Source organism: Solanum lycopersicum, chromosome 12, assembly GCF_036512215.1.
Source record: "Solanum lycopersicum chromosome 12, SLM_r2.1".
NCBI classification, from domain to species: domain Eukaryota; kingdom Viridiplantae; phylum Streptophyta; class Magnoliopsida; order Solanales; family Solanaceae; genus Solanum; species Solanum lycopersicum.
The window spans coordinates 69,270,046-69,290,162 of record NC_090811.1 but is presented as its reverse complement, the minus strand read 5'-3'; the positions used below and the strand labels follow the sequence as shown (position 1 = coordinate 69,290,162).

The 20,117-nt window shown below is 34.2% G+C and overlaps 2 protein-coding genes and 1 long non-coding RNA gene across 5 annotated transcripts; 1 reads left to right on the top strand and 2 right to left on the bottom strand.

The window, feature by feature from the left end:
- Positions 1-1,415: 1,415 nt before the first annotated feature.
- Positions 1,416-15,469, bottom strand: LOC101268081 (histone-lysine N-methyltransferase ASHH3-like). 3 transcript variants are annotated; one of them, XR_011213097.1, is made up of 15 exons: positions 15,268-15,468; positions 13,571-13,641; positions 13,164-13,219; positions 11,378-11,507; positions 11,007-11,118; positions 8,643-8,742; positions 6,266-6,344; positions 5,998-6,169; positions 5,809-5,889; positions 5,502-5,679; positions 4,218-4,245; positions 4,040-4,130; positions 3,116-3,164; positions 2,558-3,029; positions 1,416-2,435 (listed from the first exon to the last, which is right to left on the bottom strand). XR_011213097.1 is itself a non-coding variant. In XM_004252795.5 (15 exons), the coding sequence occupies exons 3-14, from the start codon at positions 13,176-13,178 to the stop codon at positions 2,952-2,954; spliced, it is 1,113 nt and encodes a 370-aa protein (XP_004252843.1). In that variant the 5' UTR covers positions 13,179-13,219; positions 13,571-13,641; positions 15,268-15,468; the 3' UTR covers positions 1,416-1,669; positions 2,948-2,951. The 3 variants fall into 3 exon arrangements, 2 of the variants coding, with proteins under 2 accessions (XP_004252843.1, XP_010314671.1); XM_004252795.5 differs by having other exon boundaries at positions 1,416-1,669; positions 2,948-3,029; XM_010316369.3 differs by lacking the exon at positions 13,571-13,641 and having other exon boundaries at positions 1,416-1,669; positions 2,948-3,029; positions 15,268-15,469.
- A 1,477-nt stretch (positions 15,470-16,946) lies between these two features.
- LOC138340545 (uncharacterized) lies at positions 16,947-18,485 on the bottom strand. Its single transcript, XR_011213098.1, has 4 exons — positions 18,347-18,485; positions 17,944-18,206; positions 17,457-17,525; positions 16,947-17,374 (listed from the first exon to the last, which is right to left on the bottom strand). It is a non-coding gene; the product is annotated as an uncharacterized lncRNA (long non-coding RNA).
- LOC101268370 (uncharacterized) lies at positions 17,713-19,080 on the top strand. The gene is made up of 3 exons (XM_004252796.5): positions 17,713-18,218; positions 18,298-18,533; positions 18,616-19,080. The coding sequence occupies exons 1-3, from the start codon at positions 17,921-17,923 to the stop codon at positions 18,892-18,894; spliced, it is 813 nt and encodes a 270-aa protein (XP_004252844.2). The 5' UTR covers positions 17,713-17,920; the 3' UTR covers positions 18,895-19,080.
- The last annotated feature ends 1,037 nt before the right edge of the window (positions 19,081-20,117 follow it).

The window sequence follows — 20,117 nt, the reverse complement described above, 5'->3', positions numbered from 1 at the left end:
TGTGTGTTATACTCCATGTATTTGTGGTGATATATGATGCCGATGATTTTTAGGTCCAATATTTTTGTGGGCATCAGTGACAACTTCATTTAATGACATGAGTTGGTCTAGAAGGGAAAATGTTAGAATTTTCAAGTTCAAACGAGTAATGGAACGAGAAATATGAATTTTTCCTTTTTTTCGTGTATAGTCCATTGATTTTAGGTGATATGTGATCCTGATAATTTTTTGCTCGTGGACGTTTGTGACGACCTTATTAATGGTGTGCATTGCTTTATAGGGGTTAACACTTGAAATTTCAAGTGCAAACAACGTCTAAACGAAAATTACTGATTTTTTCATTTTTCATGTGGTATAATCCATGGATTTTTGGTTATATGACTATATTTTTATCAAACTTTTTTATGGGTGTCAATAACGACCAATGTAATGACCTATGATTATAGTTACCACATATGAAAATGTACTTTTTGCGGTGCCTTTATAATAATTAGAGGAGGTTATAGTTTCCATTTATTCTATTTTTAGCGGCTAATTTATATGATTTAGTAGCGGTTTTAGTTTCCATTCATCCCTTTTTAGCTGCTAATTTATATGATTTAGTGGACAACTAATAGTAATTTTAGCGACCAGATTCTTCACTTTTAGCGACCAGATTCATCACTTTTCGCGACCAGATTATATCTTTTAGCGACCAGATTCATGACTTTTAGCGACCAGATTCATATCTTTTAGCGACCAGATAACTTTTAACGACCAGATTCATAACTTTTAGCGACCAGATTCATATCTTTTAGCGACCAGATTCATAACTTTTAACGACCAGATTCATCACTTTTAACGACCAGATTCATATCTTTTAGCGACTAGATTCATAACTTTTAACGACCACATTCATGACTTTTAGCGACTATGTTCATCACTTTTAGCGACCAGATTCATATCTTTCAGCGACCAGATTCATGACTTTTAGCGACTACATTCATCACTTTTAGCGGTCGGATTCATAACTTTTAACGACCACAATCATAACTTTTACTGACCAGATTCACATCTTTTAGCGACCAGATTTAATCAATTTTAACGACCAGATTCATGACTTTTAGCGACTACATTTATCACTTTTGGCGACCAGATTCATATCTTTTAGCGACCAGATTCATATCTTTTAGCGACCAGATTTCATATCTTTTAGCAACCAGATACTAGCGACTAGGTTCATATCTTTTCGCGACCAGGTTAATCACTTTCCGCAACCAGATTCATGACTTTTAGCGGCCATTTAGTCGCCAATAATGGTGACATTTAGCAACCAGATAGTCAGCCTCCAAAGTACCATACTCATGATGCTTACTTTGGCTTGGAAGTACAAAGGTTTCCTATAGTGATCAAGCCAATTACAATACCATTTGATATTTTGACAAAGAAGCATGATTAGTGAGACAGCATAAAGAATTGTTTATGATACACTTTAGGTGCATTTGCTATGCTACATTGTAAAGAATGTTTCTATCTTTTGTTTAATGCTTATATCATCAGAAATTGCAGCATTATTACTAAAAAGCTGTAAAATGAAACTTATACATTTGGTACAACATGGACATTCGATGTTGCGGATCTGGACACAATGACATCCTCTAGAGCATCTCCTTGTCCTCACTGCTAATACCTGCACAACAATAGGTCAGTCTGTAACCACATAAAGCTCTCTTTGGGATAACAGTTTTAAGGAAACACATAATAATCTGGGTATCCCAACTGAACAGAGTTTTGTATTCTGTAGACAAATGCATTTATCTTCTCCTCATTAGCTCTCAATCTATCAATGATACTTGTCATGACGCTTTGCACAAACAGTTAAGAAGCTTACCATGATACTTGAAGGTTCTAGCAAGGAACATAATTTAGCTTAACATAATTGGCAATCCTGTCTCTCGAGGGTCACTTGTTAAGATAGTTAATTTAGTGAATCAAGCTTTGTAGGAAAGATAGTTGAAAGTGTAAATGAAAGCAAGCATGACAAGAAGGGCACTGAGGCACGAATTTACCTAAATATGCTTTTTAGTTTGATACAACTACTGGACAATGCCATTTCTGTATAGATGTTGGTTCAGGAAAGCCACTGAAGGGACATGTTAAGATGACTGATAATTAGAATGTCACCACAGAGACTAGATAGTAGGTTTTTGTCTATGAGAAAGATCCATTGTGGAATCACCAGGAAATGAATTTGGAGGTTAAGAAACTAGCTGGGCTGTGTTTGATTGTCTTCTGACTCCACAATTGCTTGAAATAGTACAGAAGAGGTAAGCACACATAAACTGATCACTCAACATCTAAAGTTCTGAGAAAATGATTTAAAAATGTTCTGAGCAGTTGATGCCTTTTTTTCCCGAAGTATATCTTCCCGCATTCAGTAGTTAACATAGGCAGAGCTGCAAAGTACACAGAAGTGAGATATTTGATATATGTATCTGGAGTTTGATCACCATAAGCATGTCTTAAGAGTTCGTGATCAAACTTGGACACAAGATCAAAGAAATTGATGAAAAGGTACCAAGGAGATACGAATGCCACTTCACGTCCTGCCCCACCCTTTTCTCATATGGTCCTTTTCAGGGAAGAGGTTGGGAAGCCAGGTAGTAACTTCAGAATTCAACTTCATATGATTAGTTATTTTTAAAACACAGAAGAACCACAGTGAAATCAATCATTTTCTAGCTTCAAGTATATTCCCGTAAATGCTCACGGCCAGCTTTCAGTGAATTAATTACTATAATTTCTTTCACTAACATCACATGGACACCTCTCTTATTGAGGACCACTTCAAAATAAAAAAATATTTTTTTCCAGGAATTTCCACTACACTAATTAAACAGGAAAGGAAACAGAACTCAAACAAAGAGATCATACATGTAATAATTTCAAAATTTTGAATTTTGCTTACCCGATTACTCAAGAAAGTTACAGAATTCCCAATCTTCTTTTGACAGGTCAAGGTACTGAACACAGCCATCTTCAAACATGATCTGTTAGGAGATGGGGAGGTTAAAACAGAAATCATCAGCCAAACAAGTCCATTATACAACAACAAAAAAAAATACAGCTTCCTTACAAAATGTTTTTTGGTGATGGCATCAAACCGTTTTACAATTCCAAAGGACCTGGGGAACACAGAGTATATAGAAGTCCTTAGCAATGGGATCTGAAAGAAGTTAAAATTGAACAAGCAAAAAAAAAAAAAAAGAAGCCCAAAGAAAAGTGGCCAACTGAAGAAAGGGTTTCCTGTGAGAAACTTCATTAGAATCTTAGCTACTCCACCCGTTTCAATTTGTTTGACTTCTTTTTTTTAACTCTTTAGTTCTAAGTATCCACATAACATGTTTAAAACCACAAGAATAAAAGACATTTTGGTACAAATTACATACCTTTAGTTCAAAACCACAAGATTCAAAAGTCATTTTTTTATTTTCTTAAACTCCATTTCAAGTCAAAACCAAACAAAGTGATCTGATCTCATCCCATAACCATAAAGAAGGACCTCTCTTTCAGGATCAGTCCCGTCTCTCTTGAAAAGGATGTCAGACACTTTTGTTTTTGGACATGAGATTTTCCAGATGGATCAAAAAAGACTTGTGGAGTAAGAAAGAGAAACTATTTTGCCTACTAAAATTAAATTTGGACCTAAATCAACCCAAAAACTAAACCAAAAGAGGCAAGGATCGTCAAAAATCTTTATAGGAAACAACAATACACTCCCTCAACCAATTGGGACATACTAACACTCCCCCTACGTCCAGGCAAGACATTTAGAGCATGAAATAACATAACTTAGAGGCTCACAATTGGATAATTTCAGCAATAGGACGTATCTTACTTTAATACCATGTTAAAAAATGAAATTTGACCTAACTCAACCTCAAAAGTTAATTCAAGAAGTGAGAATTGTCTAAAATAAGAAGACAACGACCCACTTTCATCATCAATATGGAACACTCTGAATGCCCCTATAAATCAAATTTGCAGAAGTATCACATACCTTGTTTTAGAGGAGCGAATTATTCTTATAACTTGGCCAATGCAACTACGAGGTCGCCTTATTTTTATGTCAGAATCATAAACTGAGCTTCCTGAATAAGGAGGATACAAGTTAAATAGAAGATAAACTAAGGTCACCAATGTAAAAGTCAAGTAAGTTGCAAACAAGAGTAGCCTACCTATTCGTGGAACTCCAGTTTGATAAACCTGGTGAAAAGATTAAATAATGTTATCATGTTCATTATTGAAAAGCAAAATGTTCAAGATTCGAACACATAGTGATGAATAAATATAAACCAATATGTTTTGTATTACATGTATTTAAGGGGTTTATTACTTTCATTTAAAATTTCCTATTTAAGGAACATAGCAGATGCAACTCCTTTGATCCTTATGACATACTGCAAATAATGGCAGAAAAGCAGAGAGACTAATAAAAAGGAAAGAACAAGTAGCTATATTATTTCCTTCAACTATGTTCTCATTTCTTTTAATCAATTTTAGATACGAGATGACTAGTTAATTAGGAGCTTTTTTATTACACTGTAACTAAGAATAAGCACTAAAGTTGCCCAAATCATATCTCCTGACTGGTGAAGCTATAGATCGTGGTTCCTCAGGAATCCAGGTCTACACCTTTATCATCTAAGTTTGTAAAACTGAGACACATCTACAATCTTAACTCAGTAATGGAAAATCTGAGTCTATGAGGATACCAGCCACTGCCAAACAAAATTAGACTCTGTTGATCATCCAACTCAGAACACACTTTATGTGCTATCCTGCAGCCCTTGCCCTTCTACCAAAAAAAAAACACCCAAACCCCACCCAACAGACACGCGCATTTACCCTCATGATCCAAGCTATTCCTCTCCCTTGAGACTAGGGTCTACCAGAAATAGCCTCTCTATCTGCCAAGGTCTGGGGTAAGGTCTGCGTACACTCTACCTCCCCCAGACCCCACCCGTGGGACTATATTGGGTGTGTTGTTGTTGATGATCCAAACTATTCCTCTTAGTATAAGTATTTATGACATTTCAATTCAGAAAAAATCTTGTCATATGCATAGGAAGATTAATCTTCATGGTCTCATTATTAGGCATCAGAATAGGGTTCTTCTACGGGTCTGTCCAACTGGCTAGAAAAATCAAGGACACTACTTTTTCTTAGATTGTAACTTAGGAGAACTTCTTGTCTACCTTCAAACTAAACACAGGAACTGAAGAAAGATAATTGAGTGAATAGAAGTACAATAGCCACCTCCTTTATCAATTGAATCACAGGAAACCAGTAAAAATAAGTTCTCATACACGGAAATATGCATCTAGTCAAGAAACTTCCAAGCCAATAATAACTATTATTGGTAAAAATTCCAAAGCAAATTACTGAAGCTCATCAAGAATCACACAAATGTTTCCAAATCTCTCAAGACTCAAGTTACAGATATTGTAAGAGATACATACATGACGTGTAGATAGAAGTGCTTTCAATTTGGGAGAGGTGGCAGCCACCTGACATGCCACTATCTTTAATGCGGTATCTGAAGCAGGGAGTTTTGGTTTGTTAGGTTTAACGCCCAGCTTTCGCCTACATCTTACAGCACCACAGTGGCAATCTTGATCTGCACCAAACTGAACAAACCTGCTACACTTGTTAGATTCAAATGCAATGTACATTCCAAGAAGGTTTATTTAATCTCTCAGAAGAATAACACACTGCACACCTTACAGGTGGAAAAGAAATAAGTAAAATTAAAGAGCAGCTTCATACTGGTAATCATAGGTCAGATGCTCGCCCCTTTTAATGTCTCGTGTTGCAAATATGCCAATTCTTGTTTCACCATCAATCATCCTAAAAGAAAAAGGCGGACATGGAAATGAAATGTAATATAGAGTTGAATCTCTGGGAATGGAGGTTGAGAATATAGAAGTACGATTAATTATTTAGCTATTTCTATACCATTTCTGCATCTCAGTATTTGGACAACAACTATGATTAATGTATCGGGATTTGTTGCCCTTGTAAGTGGCATCAATCACCATATCCCGATTGATTTCACACAAGTAGAAGTTTGTTTCTCCACTATGCTTCATTTTCCAAAGCCTCTCTTCACATGTTTTGTCATCAATAACTGCAGTGGTAAGCATATTTCCTTGCTAAATGAAGTTCAGAATGCACAAAACATAAATTATTCCTCAAAATATAATCAAAAAGTGAAATAACTCACCTTCTCCAACATACTCTATAACAAAGTCTCCTCGTTTGATATCTTCATCTGCCACAATTCCAGAGCCACATTTTTCAGTCTGCATGTTACATGTCAACAAACTTGACCAACCATGTATATAATGACCAAAAGTTTGAGGAAGAATATGATCGTTGTACACTTTTTAAAAGAAAGCAAAGAAATAAAGATGATAATGTAACCTCTTCTAATTTCTTTCAAAATACATGAGAGACACAAAATGACACAATAAACAGATTAAACAATCACTCCCCTCTGGACGTCCTTTTTCTTAATGTAACAACTCTAAGACTGCTCTACAGATATTCTCTACAAATAATCAGACATCAGGTTCATCTATGCAGTGTTTAACATTGATTTTTTCACTCATGCTCAGGGTCTAAAAGTTAATGAGACCAAGTTAGAATGGTATTCACTGTTTAGGTCAAAAACAGATGTAGGATGAGTGTCTCTATCTTGATGACAAGGAAAGTCATAATTCTCTAGGTGACTAATTTTAGGCAGTATTTTCCTGGTAATAAAATTGGCAGTAGACAAACTTAAGCAGAAGTAAACCAAAATGAAGGAATAAGGGAATTGCAACCGTCACATGGATAATTCAGCAACCCTTAAAGAAATAAACCACAAACAAGAACATTGATAGAACTTCCTTCATTTTCTCTTGTTTTTCATGAAAGTAATTGATTTCATTGATGGCATCCAATAGATGCAGAAAATGAAGAGTACAAAGTGCTAGAAAATTGGTGAAACTTCTATTCATTCTATCTTTAAGAATTTCTAGACAACACTTTGATGAAAATTGAAATGGGGAACTCAAGAGCTTCTTTACTTGGTGAAACAACTGTCAAGAAAGGAATAGAAAGAGACTATTCACTAGGATGAAAATTTATCCAAGTCCAAAATATTTTTTTTTTAACTTGGTAACTTTGTATTATACCACAAAACAACAAATGGGTTGTATTGAAACCTTAAATACAAGTGTACTCCAATTTTCTCTGCTCTATGATCAAATTGAGTCTAGAACATCAATAATAAGAGATAGTTTCATTTGAGTATAACTGATTACACCAAAAAACTAAAAAAGTAGTAGTTAAGTTTAACTTTCTGCACATTGTTCAGTATGCTCTCAACACATGTTGAATTCCTCTCTTTCCAGATAACCCACCATATAGCACTAGGGATAATTCTCCATCTACTTCTGTCTTTTGCAGGGACCCCCTCTTCCTCCCAGCTCATTAAGGCCTCAGTCACTTTCCTAGGCATGATCCAGAAAATGCCTTTTGAGGCTGATAAAATCCTCCATAATTGTTGGGTGTACTTGCAAGTCTAGAATACTTTTGTTAAAGTTAATTGCAATTTTGGTATTTGTCTTTGGACGGTTCGTTCGATCTCAAATCAAAACTACGTATTTTTTCCCAGATTCAAAAAGCTCCGAATGTGTGTTAAATAAAGACCTCCTCCTAACGGTATTGTTTCAGCGAAGAAAAAGTGCAAGTTTTGTTATTGCACTTCATCTTCTTCATTCGTATGGTTTATGCATTTTTTGTCCTAGGTTTTCATGTTCTGTTCATAATGTTCTAAACTTTCTGAATACATGTGAAATTGACATTCTTATTCAAAACTTAAAACTAGAATCATGCATTAGATATGTGTGGTAATATACTTCAATATTAATCAATACTAAATAATTGTGAACACATTATTTTCCGGTTATAAATCAAACAATTTAGATACTAAACAAAACATATACTAAAACCAGTCATTTAGACATTAAAAGATACATCATTGTAAAAAAAGATATTCAAAGAAACATTTCGCAATGAGTATGGATTTCCTCCCAAAGTTATAACCATTTTACCTTATTCCATTCTATTTGCCAGCTATAGAAATTCTCAGCCAGTGTGAAATTTACAAATATATATTGAGTCTGACACACTATAATCAACAATAACCCACATCGGACAATTATCATATGTGTTGGTAGTAATCACATAAAAAAGTATAATTCAATTGAGAAATACAAGGAAGTGAAAGTCTATGCTATGGCAAAATCACAGCTCAAGGTCAATGGTCAACTTTCTAGTCCAACAAAGGTTCTTCTTTTGAGAAAGATAAATATCAAAGGTTCCAAAGAAGTTTAAAACAATTTTATTTGGGTAATTTAAGTAAAATTTATTGAAGCGAGTACCAATGAGGTACTGCAAAATAGAACAATTCAGAATTACAAAAGTCACCACAAGGCATCACAAACAGTCATCTCAATGAGAAGTAGTTAAAAACAATCAAGTAGTTAAAATGCATCCATCAGGGGATATTTGTTCAACTATCTGAAGCAGCTCGAAGTTCTTTAAGTGTCTACCTTCACTAATTTCATCTTCTTCACAGGACGTTGATGGAATGGCTTATTCAGACAAGAACTCCCACATTTACAACCCGAGGAGCAGCTAGACAACATTATGCTGTAAAATTTACGAAAAGTCAAACAAATTACACACTTCTCTAAAGCTGTATCAAATTTCCCAAATAAAATGCTGAAATAAAATCTTTAAGCTGATTATCCTTTTATCAAGCAAATATATATAACACGTCTAAAAGAACTGCCAAAGAGATCTAGAACAATATAAGAGTAACCAAAAAATAAATAAAACCATAACGATCTAAAATGTAAGAAAATGAATGCCTAGACTAGTCACATGTAGGGGTGTGCTTCGGTCGGTTCGGTTTATCAATTTTCAGTTTGTGAACAGGCTAAACCGGTAACCAAACCAATAAGATATTTATTGTCGATTTTCAGTAAATCCGTGTTTGGTGTTTAGCAGTTAAATTTTAGATTTAACTGATAAGAAATTGTTCATATATACATTTTTTCATGCCAAACATAACATATGATCATATAATACATGATGTTCATAAAATAGAAATAGTAGCAAGACTAGAAGTGACACAAATTAGAACACTATCCAAAACTAAAAGAGTTTCAATGGGACAGGGCACAAATCTAAGAAACTCGAAAGAAGAATTTTGGTCTACGAGATGTGTCACATCTCCTACCAATATACAAGGTTAGTTGAATCGCCTAATACAAGAGGAACTCTTTGTGTATGAATGAAGATACTTCGAAAGTTGCTTTAGATTATAAGTTTGAATCTCGATTACTACACTTCCATTTATCTTTTTTAAAATTTTCTAGTTAGAGTTCCTACTCCATCTAGTTAAAGCATTAGAAGACTTGTAGTAGTATGATTGTCAACTCATCCATGGCCTTTTGATCCCTTTTGACAATTAGTACTTTTGTATGGTGTGGAATTTTATATTTCTAGTACAACATGCATCTCAAGTCAGTGCATGTGTGAACCTAGAGGGGAAAGAAAACTAAGGTTTAATCGTTATTTACGAGTTCAAGTCTTATGCATTAATAATACGTAATTTGTTAAGTAATTACAAGTAAAGTTTTATGACAAATATTAAGTAATAACATGATAATACAAAAAGGGACATGTTATAATAAGCTAAACTACACTGCAAAAAGATTTTGTATGTTAAGCGTATATAACTTCAATCCTTCTTTATACACGCATAAGTCTAGCTAGTTGCATGGAAAAGAACATTCCACGTAATAAATACTACAGTTCTTCTTCCTAATTGTAGACCCCAATGTCCATTAATTTGACTTATAATAACAAATCAAATGAAGAAGATATATTAGTGGCTAAGATCAATAGACAAACATATAAATGAAGTTGTTGTGAAATTCAGTAATAACATAGCAAGTATAATTTCATAAGTAGAATCTGAGAAAAATCGTGTATGCAAATCTTATTCTTATCTTGAGAGGTAGAAATACTATTTTCGATAGGAACAAAATTATTTTTCTTATATATATAAAGTGAATTAATTTATGTATATAAAGAATATATTGAAACAAACCTTTCTCTTTTCGTTATATTTATTTTTACACATTTTAAATTGATTAAGAGTATTTAAAGGTCATGAATCACTAAAGCATTAGAATATGTCAAATGCATGTGTATGAAATTAAGAATACAAAAAGCTAGGGTGTTTATAGTTTTTATATATAGTCTTGATTATGTTTTTATTTGGGTTAGATACAATGCACCAACCTATCCGGCTAGGAAATGAGACAATGCTCAACTATCTAATCACCTTCTACCCTAATTAACGACCTCCACAACTCTAAGATCATGTCCTCGGAAAGATAGAGTTGAACCATGTCTTGTTTAATCACCTCTCCCAAATACGTCTTTGGCCTACCTCTACCTCTCCTAAAACCCACTCTGGCCAACCTTTCACACCTCCTCACTGGGCCTCTGTGCACTTCCTCTTCGAATGCCCAAACCTTCTCAGTCTCACTTCCCTCATCTTATCCACAAAACCTAAACCTTTTATGTTGCCTCCTCTAGGTCTGCAGCTAGAAATTACACCATGGAGCTAATGAACGACTAGAAGACTAACACAAGAATATAAGCAAAAATGTCACTGGGATTTATATTAAAAGTATAAACGCCTAAGAACCTAAAACATGCTATATATAATATATTCACACAAGACTTTAACGGAAAAGGGAATGCACGTAACAGCAGGAAGCTATCAGCTAAAGAACCATCCAGAATAATTAATGTATAGAGCTGATATTTCCACAAATGTATGTAACACTTCTCCAGTTTACTGACAGCCAACGGAACTTAATCAAAATCATCCTCACCCACAGAGACAATCCTTGCCACACACAACAGAAGTTTCTGCCGTTGAGCTGCAGGAACAAAATATACCATCATCTTCCAGACGTCGCTTTACCTTCTTAGTGAGGTATATATCTTCAAGTAGTTAATACCAACAGAAGAGGAAAAAAAAGAGGATACAAAGAAAGATCACAAAGATAAAGGACTATGAAGGTCAGACAGAAAACCTTAATGAAAAAGGAAATGAGATGAAGCACAAAGATCTTATCCAAGAGATGCAGAAGTGAACAGTGTACGTGTAAGATGTAAACTATCACAATATGAAAGAACATCTAATAGATAGGTGAAGAATATCATAGGTCACAAATATCAAGACCATCAAATGAAAGGATACTGCGCTTAATAAAGGTATAGGGCATTGACTGCCATTTATTTAACCAATCTGGAAGTTCAAAGTCAACAGGATCACCAATCTCCTTTATTAGTTTGCTGAATACGTGCCCAATCCCACCATGAATAGCAGTCTGGCCACGGAAAGAAAAAGGCATATTAACAAGATGATATATTTTTTTGCATTCTAAAGTAATCTCTTCCCAATCAATTGATTGAGACGATCGGAATCAGCAATGGCATTCCCAACTTTTTATATATGTCAATAAGTAAAAGAAGCTCAAGAACTAAATCATAGAGAACCATTTTTTCTTAAATACAATCCAACATCCAAAAAAACAAAAGGAATGGGCTTTGTAATTACATTAAGTGGATCTTTCTAGCTACAATATATTATCAAAATAATTACAAATATAATAATCAAATAAAAACTACTACAAAATTTAACTCAAAAAATGTTCCAACAAACATTGTCGGCACTACGGGCAAAAAAATTTCACAATCAGCATAAGGACATGGCCCAAGGCACGTGCCACATAACCAAATGGAAAGAAATTGCCCCATGTTTTTTGCATCCACTAGGATTTTAACCCAAGATCTCATGGTTTTTCAACCACTTCATTAACCACTAAGCCACACACCCCCTTGGGTGCATCTCAGGCCAACATAAAATGCAAGGATCTTTCACTAAAATAAATAGGAAAAAGGAAAATGGAACCATCACATAGGACTGGAAGTTTGTAGTGGATGGATTGAAATCAAGGATTACATATCCACTATGTTCGCCTATATTAGCTAGTCATGCAAATAACATAAAAGAGTATCTCAATTTCCTATATATTTAAATCGAACAGGATTAAAAATCATTAAACTCTCTTCTTCACATTTCGCAAACATGAAGGACGAATGTGGAGACAAAAGCAAATGCCTAAATCAGACAAACCAGCCAGCAGAATAAGAAATTATATGTTCTAAAAGCTACTGAATCACCAACTTGAAAAAGTTTCAGACTTCTTGAATTGGAGTAGAACTACAAGGAAAATATATTGCAATGGAACCCCTAATTATTAACCGGGAAAAAAGGAATCCCTAATTAGCTTCGGAGGAAAGTTTTGTTTCCTCGATTGTCCACTAGGAATGCTCGTATTTGACTCTTTCTGGTCTTCAACACTCGGATGCCCAATTCTATTATTTAAGTGGACATCACCATGTCCAAGGGAGTGGGCATTTTATGATTTAAAGCTGTGAAAAATGCATTTTGACAAATTGGAGTTCCAATCGAAACCTGCAAACACCACCCACCCCTAACCCATGGAAAGTAGAAAAAGCGAACTCGTCCCCACCGCGGTAATGAAGAAACTAATGCTTCCAAAATAAATATTCCCACTTTTATCCTCGATAGGAACTGAACTCAGACTTGAATTCAAGTCACTGGCTAGCTGCTAGCTAGTCTTTTGGCTTTACTGGAGTCACTACAGCAGCTGTCAATTTATTATTTAATTTGCAGTATATCAAAACGTCCTGACTTTACCAAATGCCTCGCACCAAATCTTCTCCTTTAGAGGTCTAGTTATGTTGCTTCATTGATTACAAAAATACCAAGAGGGAGCAGAAATTATTGAGATTCAAATATGTAGAACAAAAAATGTAACTTGTATAGCACATAATATAATTATTATAAGTATATAGCACAGCATATGATATCACTCGACATAATATCTCTGTAAGTTAAATTGATATAGACAACATGCAGACAAAGAGTATGAACCAGAAAAAGTTAGTATCTGAACCTTCATAGCAGGCATCACCTTGACTGGCACTGGATATAACACTGATTGACTATAACCTAATAATGGTAAAACAAGGAATCAATTGATGTGCAGAGAAGCTGATATACAAAGTAGAAAATTGCAGATTAAGATTTACAAAATACCACATCAATCAGTATAAAATTGCAGACTAAAAAGAAGTTCATGAAAATAAAATGCATAAATTAAGGACTTCAGCAGTTTTATTTATGCCATTGCTGGGACAATGAAGTTTCTGATAATGCAACCACAAAATTACCACTTCCTTTCACATGCTACTCTCATTTAATGGATAATCTTAAGACAAGTATAGAATTTCGACTCTTCAGTTTTCTCCGCCATACGTTATCCACCACTTCATCTATATTCATAGTATTTCTTGAGTGTACCTGAAAAGCTGATCTGAGCTAATGACCATTTAGCCTGTTATTGCTCATCCCAGTTAAATTTCAACCTTGACCTAGGCAGTTCAAGAAAACAAGAACAAGTAACTTTTCAAATTGCAGAAACTAATAACGGTTGCTCCAGTACCAAACTGTATTGAAGGCAATTAAAGGGAGAAGCAAGCAGGCCCTTCTTATTAAGATGGTCAATTCAGAGTTTATACTTACTATATGGAAGGAAAGGAATGCTATGATTTTTGAAGGGAAGGTGAAACAATGTAAACAAATAGCAAAAGAGATAGCTTGAATATGTAATGTCCATGCTTCTGACGCCATGAGGAGAAAGCTGATAAATTGCAGCTTCTGAACAGCAATTAGGATGAACTCTGATGTCTCAAGCAGTAGCTTTTCTTATTGCGTATTATTGGATAGCTCTTTTCCTTGTTTTGTTTGGTGTTCAAAGAGTTTCCTTTCAGATTAGTAGACTAAGTTATAGACTTGCTGGTTCGTAAATACTTGCTTGGTAATTAATACAATCCAGTTACCAAAAAAAGGATATGTTCTTAGTGCATGTTTACATCAAAGTGGGCGATGATAGAAAAAAATATTTTTAAAAGGAAGATGTGTTAGGGCATAGACCCCTCAAAGATCAGTTTCCCGCCTATTCAGCATAGTAAATAATCTCAATGCTGTTGTAGAAGATTACTGGTTTAAGTCAACGATGGAGTATTTCCCTTAGAAAAAGGTGCAATGATTAGGGGAGTGGGTGAAGTAATTGGAAATGGAGGAAATGAGAAGCAATGTGTAGATAACAGATAGCTTCTACGGTCAACATTTACAACCAGATAGAATAGTAGGGAAGGAACGTAAATGCAGTTGGTGCACTAAGCTACCACAATACTCGCGTTCCAAGGAAGGGATGGATCATAAGGGTATATTGTATGTAGCCTAACCTTGCATTGCTGCAAGAGGCTATTTCCACGACTCGAAGCTACATTGCATTTCTGAAAGAGACTATTTTCACGCCTCAAACCCATCTGGTCACATGGAGGCAAATTTACACATTACGCCAAGTCTCTCCTTCAATATAGACCATAAGTATGGCCAGTGACAGTTCAAGACTAGGGAATTCGAGAAATAAAAGCGTAGTGTTTGGAATTAACTTGGAACCTCAAGGTGAATTTTGATCCCCCTAACCACTAAGCTAACCTCTAGTCTTGTATTCAGGGTATTCAAAATCTCTATATATATACACTAAAACCTAAATAAGCAAAAAGTAAAAGGAAGATCCAAAAATCTGAACATGTATTCAACTACCGCTCATAAAAAAAAATCAAATTTTCATTATCTGATGCAGAATAAAGAACCTTTTAAGCCAAACATGAAGAACAAAGCAATTAACAGCAGAATTGTATAATCTAAACAAACAATTCAACCATAATTAACAGCAGAATTCACCATTTCAGTATTATTATTTTTTAGCAAAGAGAATCACACGAAGAATGAAAAAAACTAAGTAAATTTCGGATGAAGTAACCAAACTGAAAACAATTTTCATCCAAAACCCTAGTGAAACAACGCACTCGGCCAAAGCAATTAGAGTAACTGTTTGGTTAATTCATGAATATGAAGCAATGAAAAGAAATGAAAATGAAAGGAGAAGCCCAAATAAGAAACCAGAAAGACAGAGAGAAGAGGTAAACCGGTTCCCGGCGGGAAAGTCTGCGGCGGCGACGCTCGTCGGAGGAGAGTTGAATATGTGAGTGAGAAACAGGGAGCAACGCGGGAGGTTAGAATATATCGTTGGATATTTAATTTACAAAATTACCCCTACGTTTTGGCGCAGACAGTTGAGCAGTTTTGATAATTAACAAACTTCCATTTTCTACCGACGCAATTTAATTTGTATATAGACATTGATGGACATACATATATATAAATAAATTTTAACTTATTATTCTAAATTAACGCTTCAATGTACGAATACATAATAATAATAAGTAAAATTATATATCTCATAATTTTTGTGAGAGAAAAATTTATCCTACTATTACTAATAATTTATTACTTTTACTTATATAATAATAGTCATGTAATAATCTTAACTAAAAACTTTAATATAAAATGATGATAATAAATATCAAATGTCAATCATGAAAATATATATATATTTTTTAAAAAATAGAGTGGGCTTGTGAGGGTCTATGGGCTTCAAATAGAGTCCAATATAAGTTTTTTGCTTGAAGCCGCCATATGGCCCATATGTATGTTAGTCACAAATAGTACCCATCTCAAACTATCCGAATAATCCATAAACATATAATTTTCCCTAATAAAAATAATATCAATTCATAAAAAAGTGTATATATAATATGAAGTTATAACAAACAGTAAGAAGTGTTTTTTGTTTCTTTAGGTTTAGGACAATTTTTACGTGGGTAAATTTTAAGCTTTAGATTTTGGATTCTTTCAACAATATAATGTAAGTTAATTTTCACATTTAGAATAAGAATAAAAATGGTAACATTAATTGATTATATTATTATTTACTATAATAATAGATATTTTGAAGCAATTATTTTCATAAATCGTAACCGCGAAACCTTAAAAAAAAAATAGGAAGTAGTATTAGTTACGCATAACATATTTGACTAATCAAAGTTTGTTTTTCCTATTGATATCAAATCACTTTGAGTTTAATTTCTTTGTAAAACAACTAAGTAGTTCATTATTTTTAACAACACATGTACTTAAAATACATTTTTTTTAACGAAATGACTAGGTACGTAAAATTTGTTTTAAATTACATATTGATCTCCTTTTAAGCTAGTGCAAGAAAAAGGGTGATTTTAAAAAAATTATTTTTATATATTCAAATATTTCGTGTATTATTTATCACTCCATATATCAGCAATCATTAAAATAAAGATCTATTGGAAACTCTTAGATTTATGTACGCACTACTCTTCATAGACCCTACTTATAATCTAACCAAATATGTTATTATTGTTATGGACGAAGATTATAAAAGGTAACTTAAATAACTCAAAAAATAAAGGAGTCCACTTTGAATCTACGGTACCATATTATTATATTACACTATTTAGACTACAAAGGAAAATATTAGGTTTAGGGCTCCTTCCTTAACTTCTAAAATTACTTAAATTGATTTTCTAGAATATAACCCTTATACTAATATAATTAAGGGAGTTTAATTAAGTGAGATGTTGAAATTGTTGTATACTTGTCACATAATTACAATTCTAATTATATGGAGATTGTAACATAATTATGAAAGTCGTTTACCTTTGCTAGGCAACATGCACCTATGATATATAATTACACACAATTATCTCCTAAACATTGGGCAAAAACAAGTAAATAATCATCAATGATTTGTCACATAATAACATTAACCAAATGATGCATGTTGTGTTATATAAAAAAAAATAATAATAATATCAATCCATATATATATAATTAAATATATCGTTTTCTTTATGGTCTTTTGGAGTTTGTTATCATGGAGGATGTAGCAGGCTTCATATAGATCCCAATACTCTCAATGTGCGTCTTTCTTTTGGTGCCATGAAATCCACCAAAATCTCCCATGTGAACAATAGATCTTATCGATACCAAAAGAACGATCATCTCCGATATGAACCTCGACTTTTGGATGGATCTAATCGCTGGCGTGCCATAGGGGCCATGGACACCTTCGTTTGTTATAAATTTAATCGATCTCAACCCATTAAAATAATACGTACCTTGTATCCCAATAAGAAATTCAGATGGATAATCCAACACAATCTTCAATATAAACGATCATCATCAGAATAACAACAAAAAGCTAAGATTGTAAGTATATATTAAAAAAAAGAAAAAAACTTACTGTAGTAAAGTTTGTATTCCAAGTTTGGAAATACCGCATATTAATTGATTACATTAATTTAATACCTAACTGCATATAAGAAGTAAATTATAGACTCAAACCTCTAATGAATGCATAACAAAACCAAATGTACGTGGACCAACAAGCAAGCAAAAACGATAGTGCACAATTAATAAGTAGACACTTTGTTTGCCTCATCTTGAGTTGATACAGGTTTTAAAAACTAAAGATTTGTTGAAAAGTTTCATTAGAGTTGGGCGTTTGGCCAACAACTTAGATCTGGTCCCATATTATTGGGTACACTACTCAGCTAGCTCTTTCACAAATTTTTGCCAACAACTTAGATCTGGTCCCATATTATTGGGTACACTAGTCAGCTAGCTCTTTCACAAAAATAACAGGCTTAATTTCAATCTTCATGTTGTTATATATGTTTTTTCTGTTTGACATTATCACATAACTTAATGGAGCCGTGGAAGGACCTTACCGGGAAAGTAGTGATGGTGACAGGGGCATCCTCTGGAATCGGGCTTGAGTTTTGTCTGGACTTGGCCAAAGCTGGTTGCAGCATAATTGCTGCTGCTCGTCGTATTGACAGGCTGGAATCTCTCTGCAACGACATGAATTCAGAGGGTATTCGGCGAGCATTTGCCCTCAAGCTTGATGTCATGTCCAATGGTGCCACCATGGAGGCCGCTGTAGAAAGAGCTTGGGATGCCTTTGGACATATCAATGTCTTGATTAACAATGCTGGCATAAGAGGTAAAAAGTATGATCACATATTTAAATTTCTAAAGAGTATCATCATTAATATATGATATATATATATATATATATATAGGTCCTGTGAGCTCTCCACTGGAATTGTCAGAGGAGGAATGGGAACATACCTTTAACACAAATCTTAGAGGGGCATGGTTGCTGTCCAAATATGTGTGTAGACGCATGCGTGATGCCAAATTACAGGGCGGAGGATCTGTTATTAATATCTCTTCAGTTTCTGGTCTGAATCGAGTACTAGTACCCGGGGGTCTTGCTTACGCTTGTTCAAAGATGGCTCTGGACATGCTCACTAGGGTACGTACTGGCTATTGTCTTAAAACGTGCAAGGTCATCACTTGATAAAATGTACATTTATTTTCTTCTCAAATAATGGCAGATGATGGCACTTGAATTGGGAGTACACAATATCAGAGTGAACTCAGTAGCACCAGGAGTTTTCAAATCTCAGATAACAGAGAGCCTTGTGCAAAAGGAAGGGTTCAATAATGTTATTTTGCAAACCGTGCCTCTGAGATATCTTGGAATGACAGATCCCGCTCTAACATCACTCGTCAAGTATTTGATCCATGATTCTTCAGAATATGTATCCGGTAATATTTTCATTGTTGACAGCGGAGGTACCTTAACAGGTGTCCCCATTTTCTCATCACTCTAGAACAAACGCATTCATGGTTTAAGTTCGACCAAATCCAAATTATGCTTTTCTACAATTTAAGATACAATAATAGTATTACCAAATACTTCAAATTATGTACTATTTTTTAGGCCAAATGTGTAATGTTTGTTGTATAAGCTGAACTTTTTGATATGATTCTCTTTAGAGTTTAGACTGTCAAAGAAATCAGACAGTTTAGAGGATTGCACCAGCACATACACACTACACTGTTAATTAGAAGACTTTCACCTGACCTATGCATGCTGCTCTCACAATCAAAAGAAATTGCAACAGAATCATAAATAAAAAGCAGCGTAATCTGAATCTGAATCTGAATCTACGTAGATACCCCTGAAATGGATATTAACATCAAAAGGTAGAGGGAATAAATTCAAACGCATACAAGAAGTAAATTCTGAAAAATTCTCGCATGAAAATTCTTCCAGTTAATGTGTATATACACAAATCTACAAAGAGGATGAAGAGGCTTCGAGAGAAAACGGTAACTTCACTAATTTGCATTACTGATAACACCATATATTAATGACAGTATAATAATAGTTGGCTAACTCTACAACCACTGGACCTTCATCTATTAAGTCATACACATGTTCTTTTATGTACCTTTTATTTTCTCACGATCTCATCAAAATATAGAGTATAAATTATCACTTATTGGTTGTTTGAAAGTTTTGCGATTTTTCGGTTGAAAAATTATGTGACTTCAGTGAAAGAAAAAGTCAGAGTTATATGAGCATTTACTGCTAAAGATAAAAGGCTAAAAGTCTTAACTAGAGTTGGCCATTTTCACAAATGCTAGATAGGTTGGCCAACTTACAACTTAGATCTGGTGCCAACATTAGCCAGCAGTAATATTGGTAATGTTATAAAACATTCATATTTTCTATATAACTTTCTTCATTATTATCACATTATACTAGCTCCATATACCAAATAAAAATGGAAATACCGGAGTGGAAAAGTAGTAATGGTGACATTGTGAATCGATCTGCCTCGACTTGGCAAAAGCTGGTTGCAGCATCATTTTGATAACATTGAACTGAAGATTGCACCAATATTAATTAGAAGAGTTTCACCTATCTGGTTCTTTCACAATCAACCATTGCAAATAATTAATCAGGGATAAAATTAGTGTAGTCAAAATCTTGCAACTGCCAATGCAAATGAGGACAAAAAGCAGTAACCATCACCTCAATATTAAT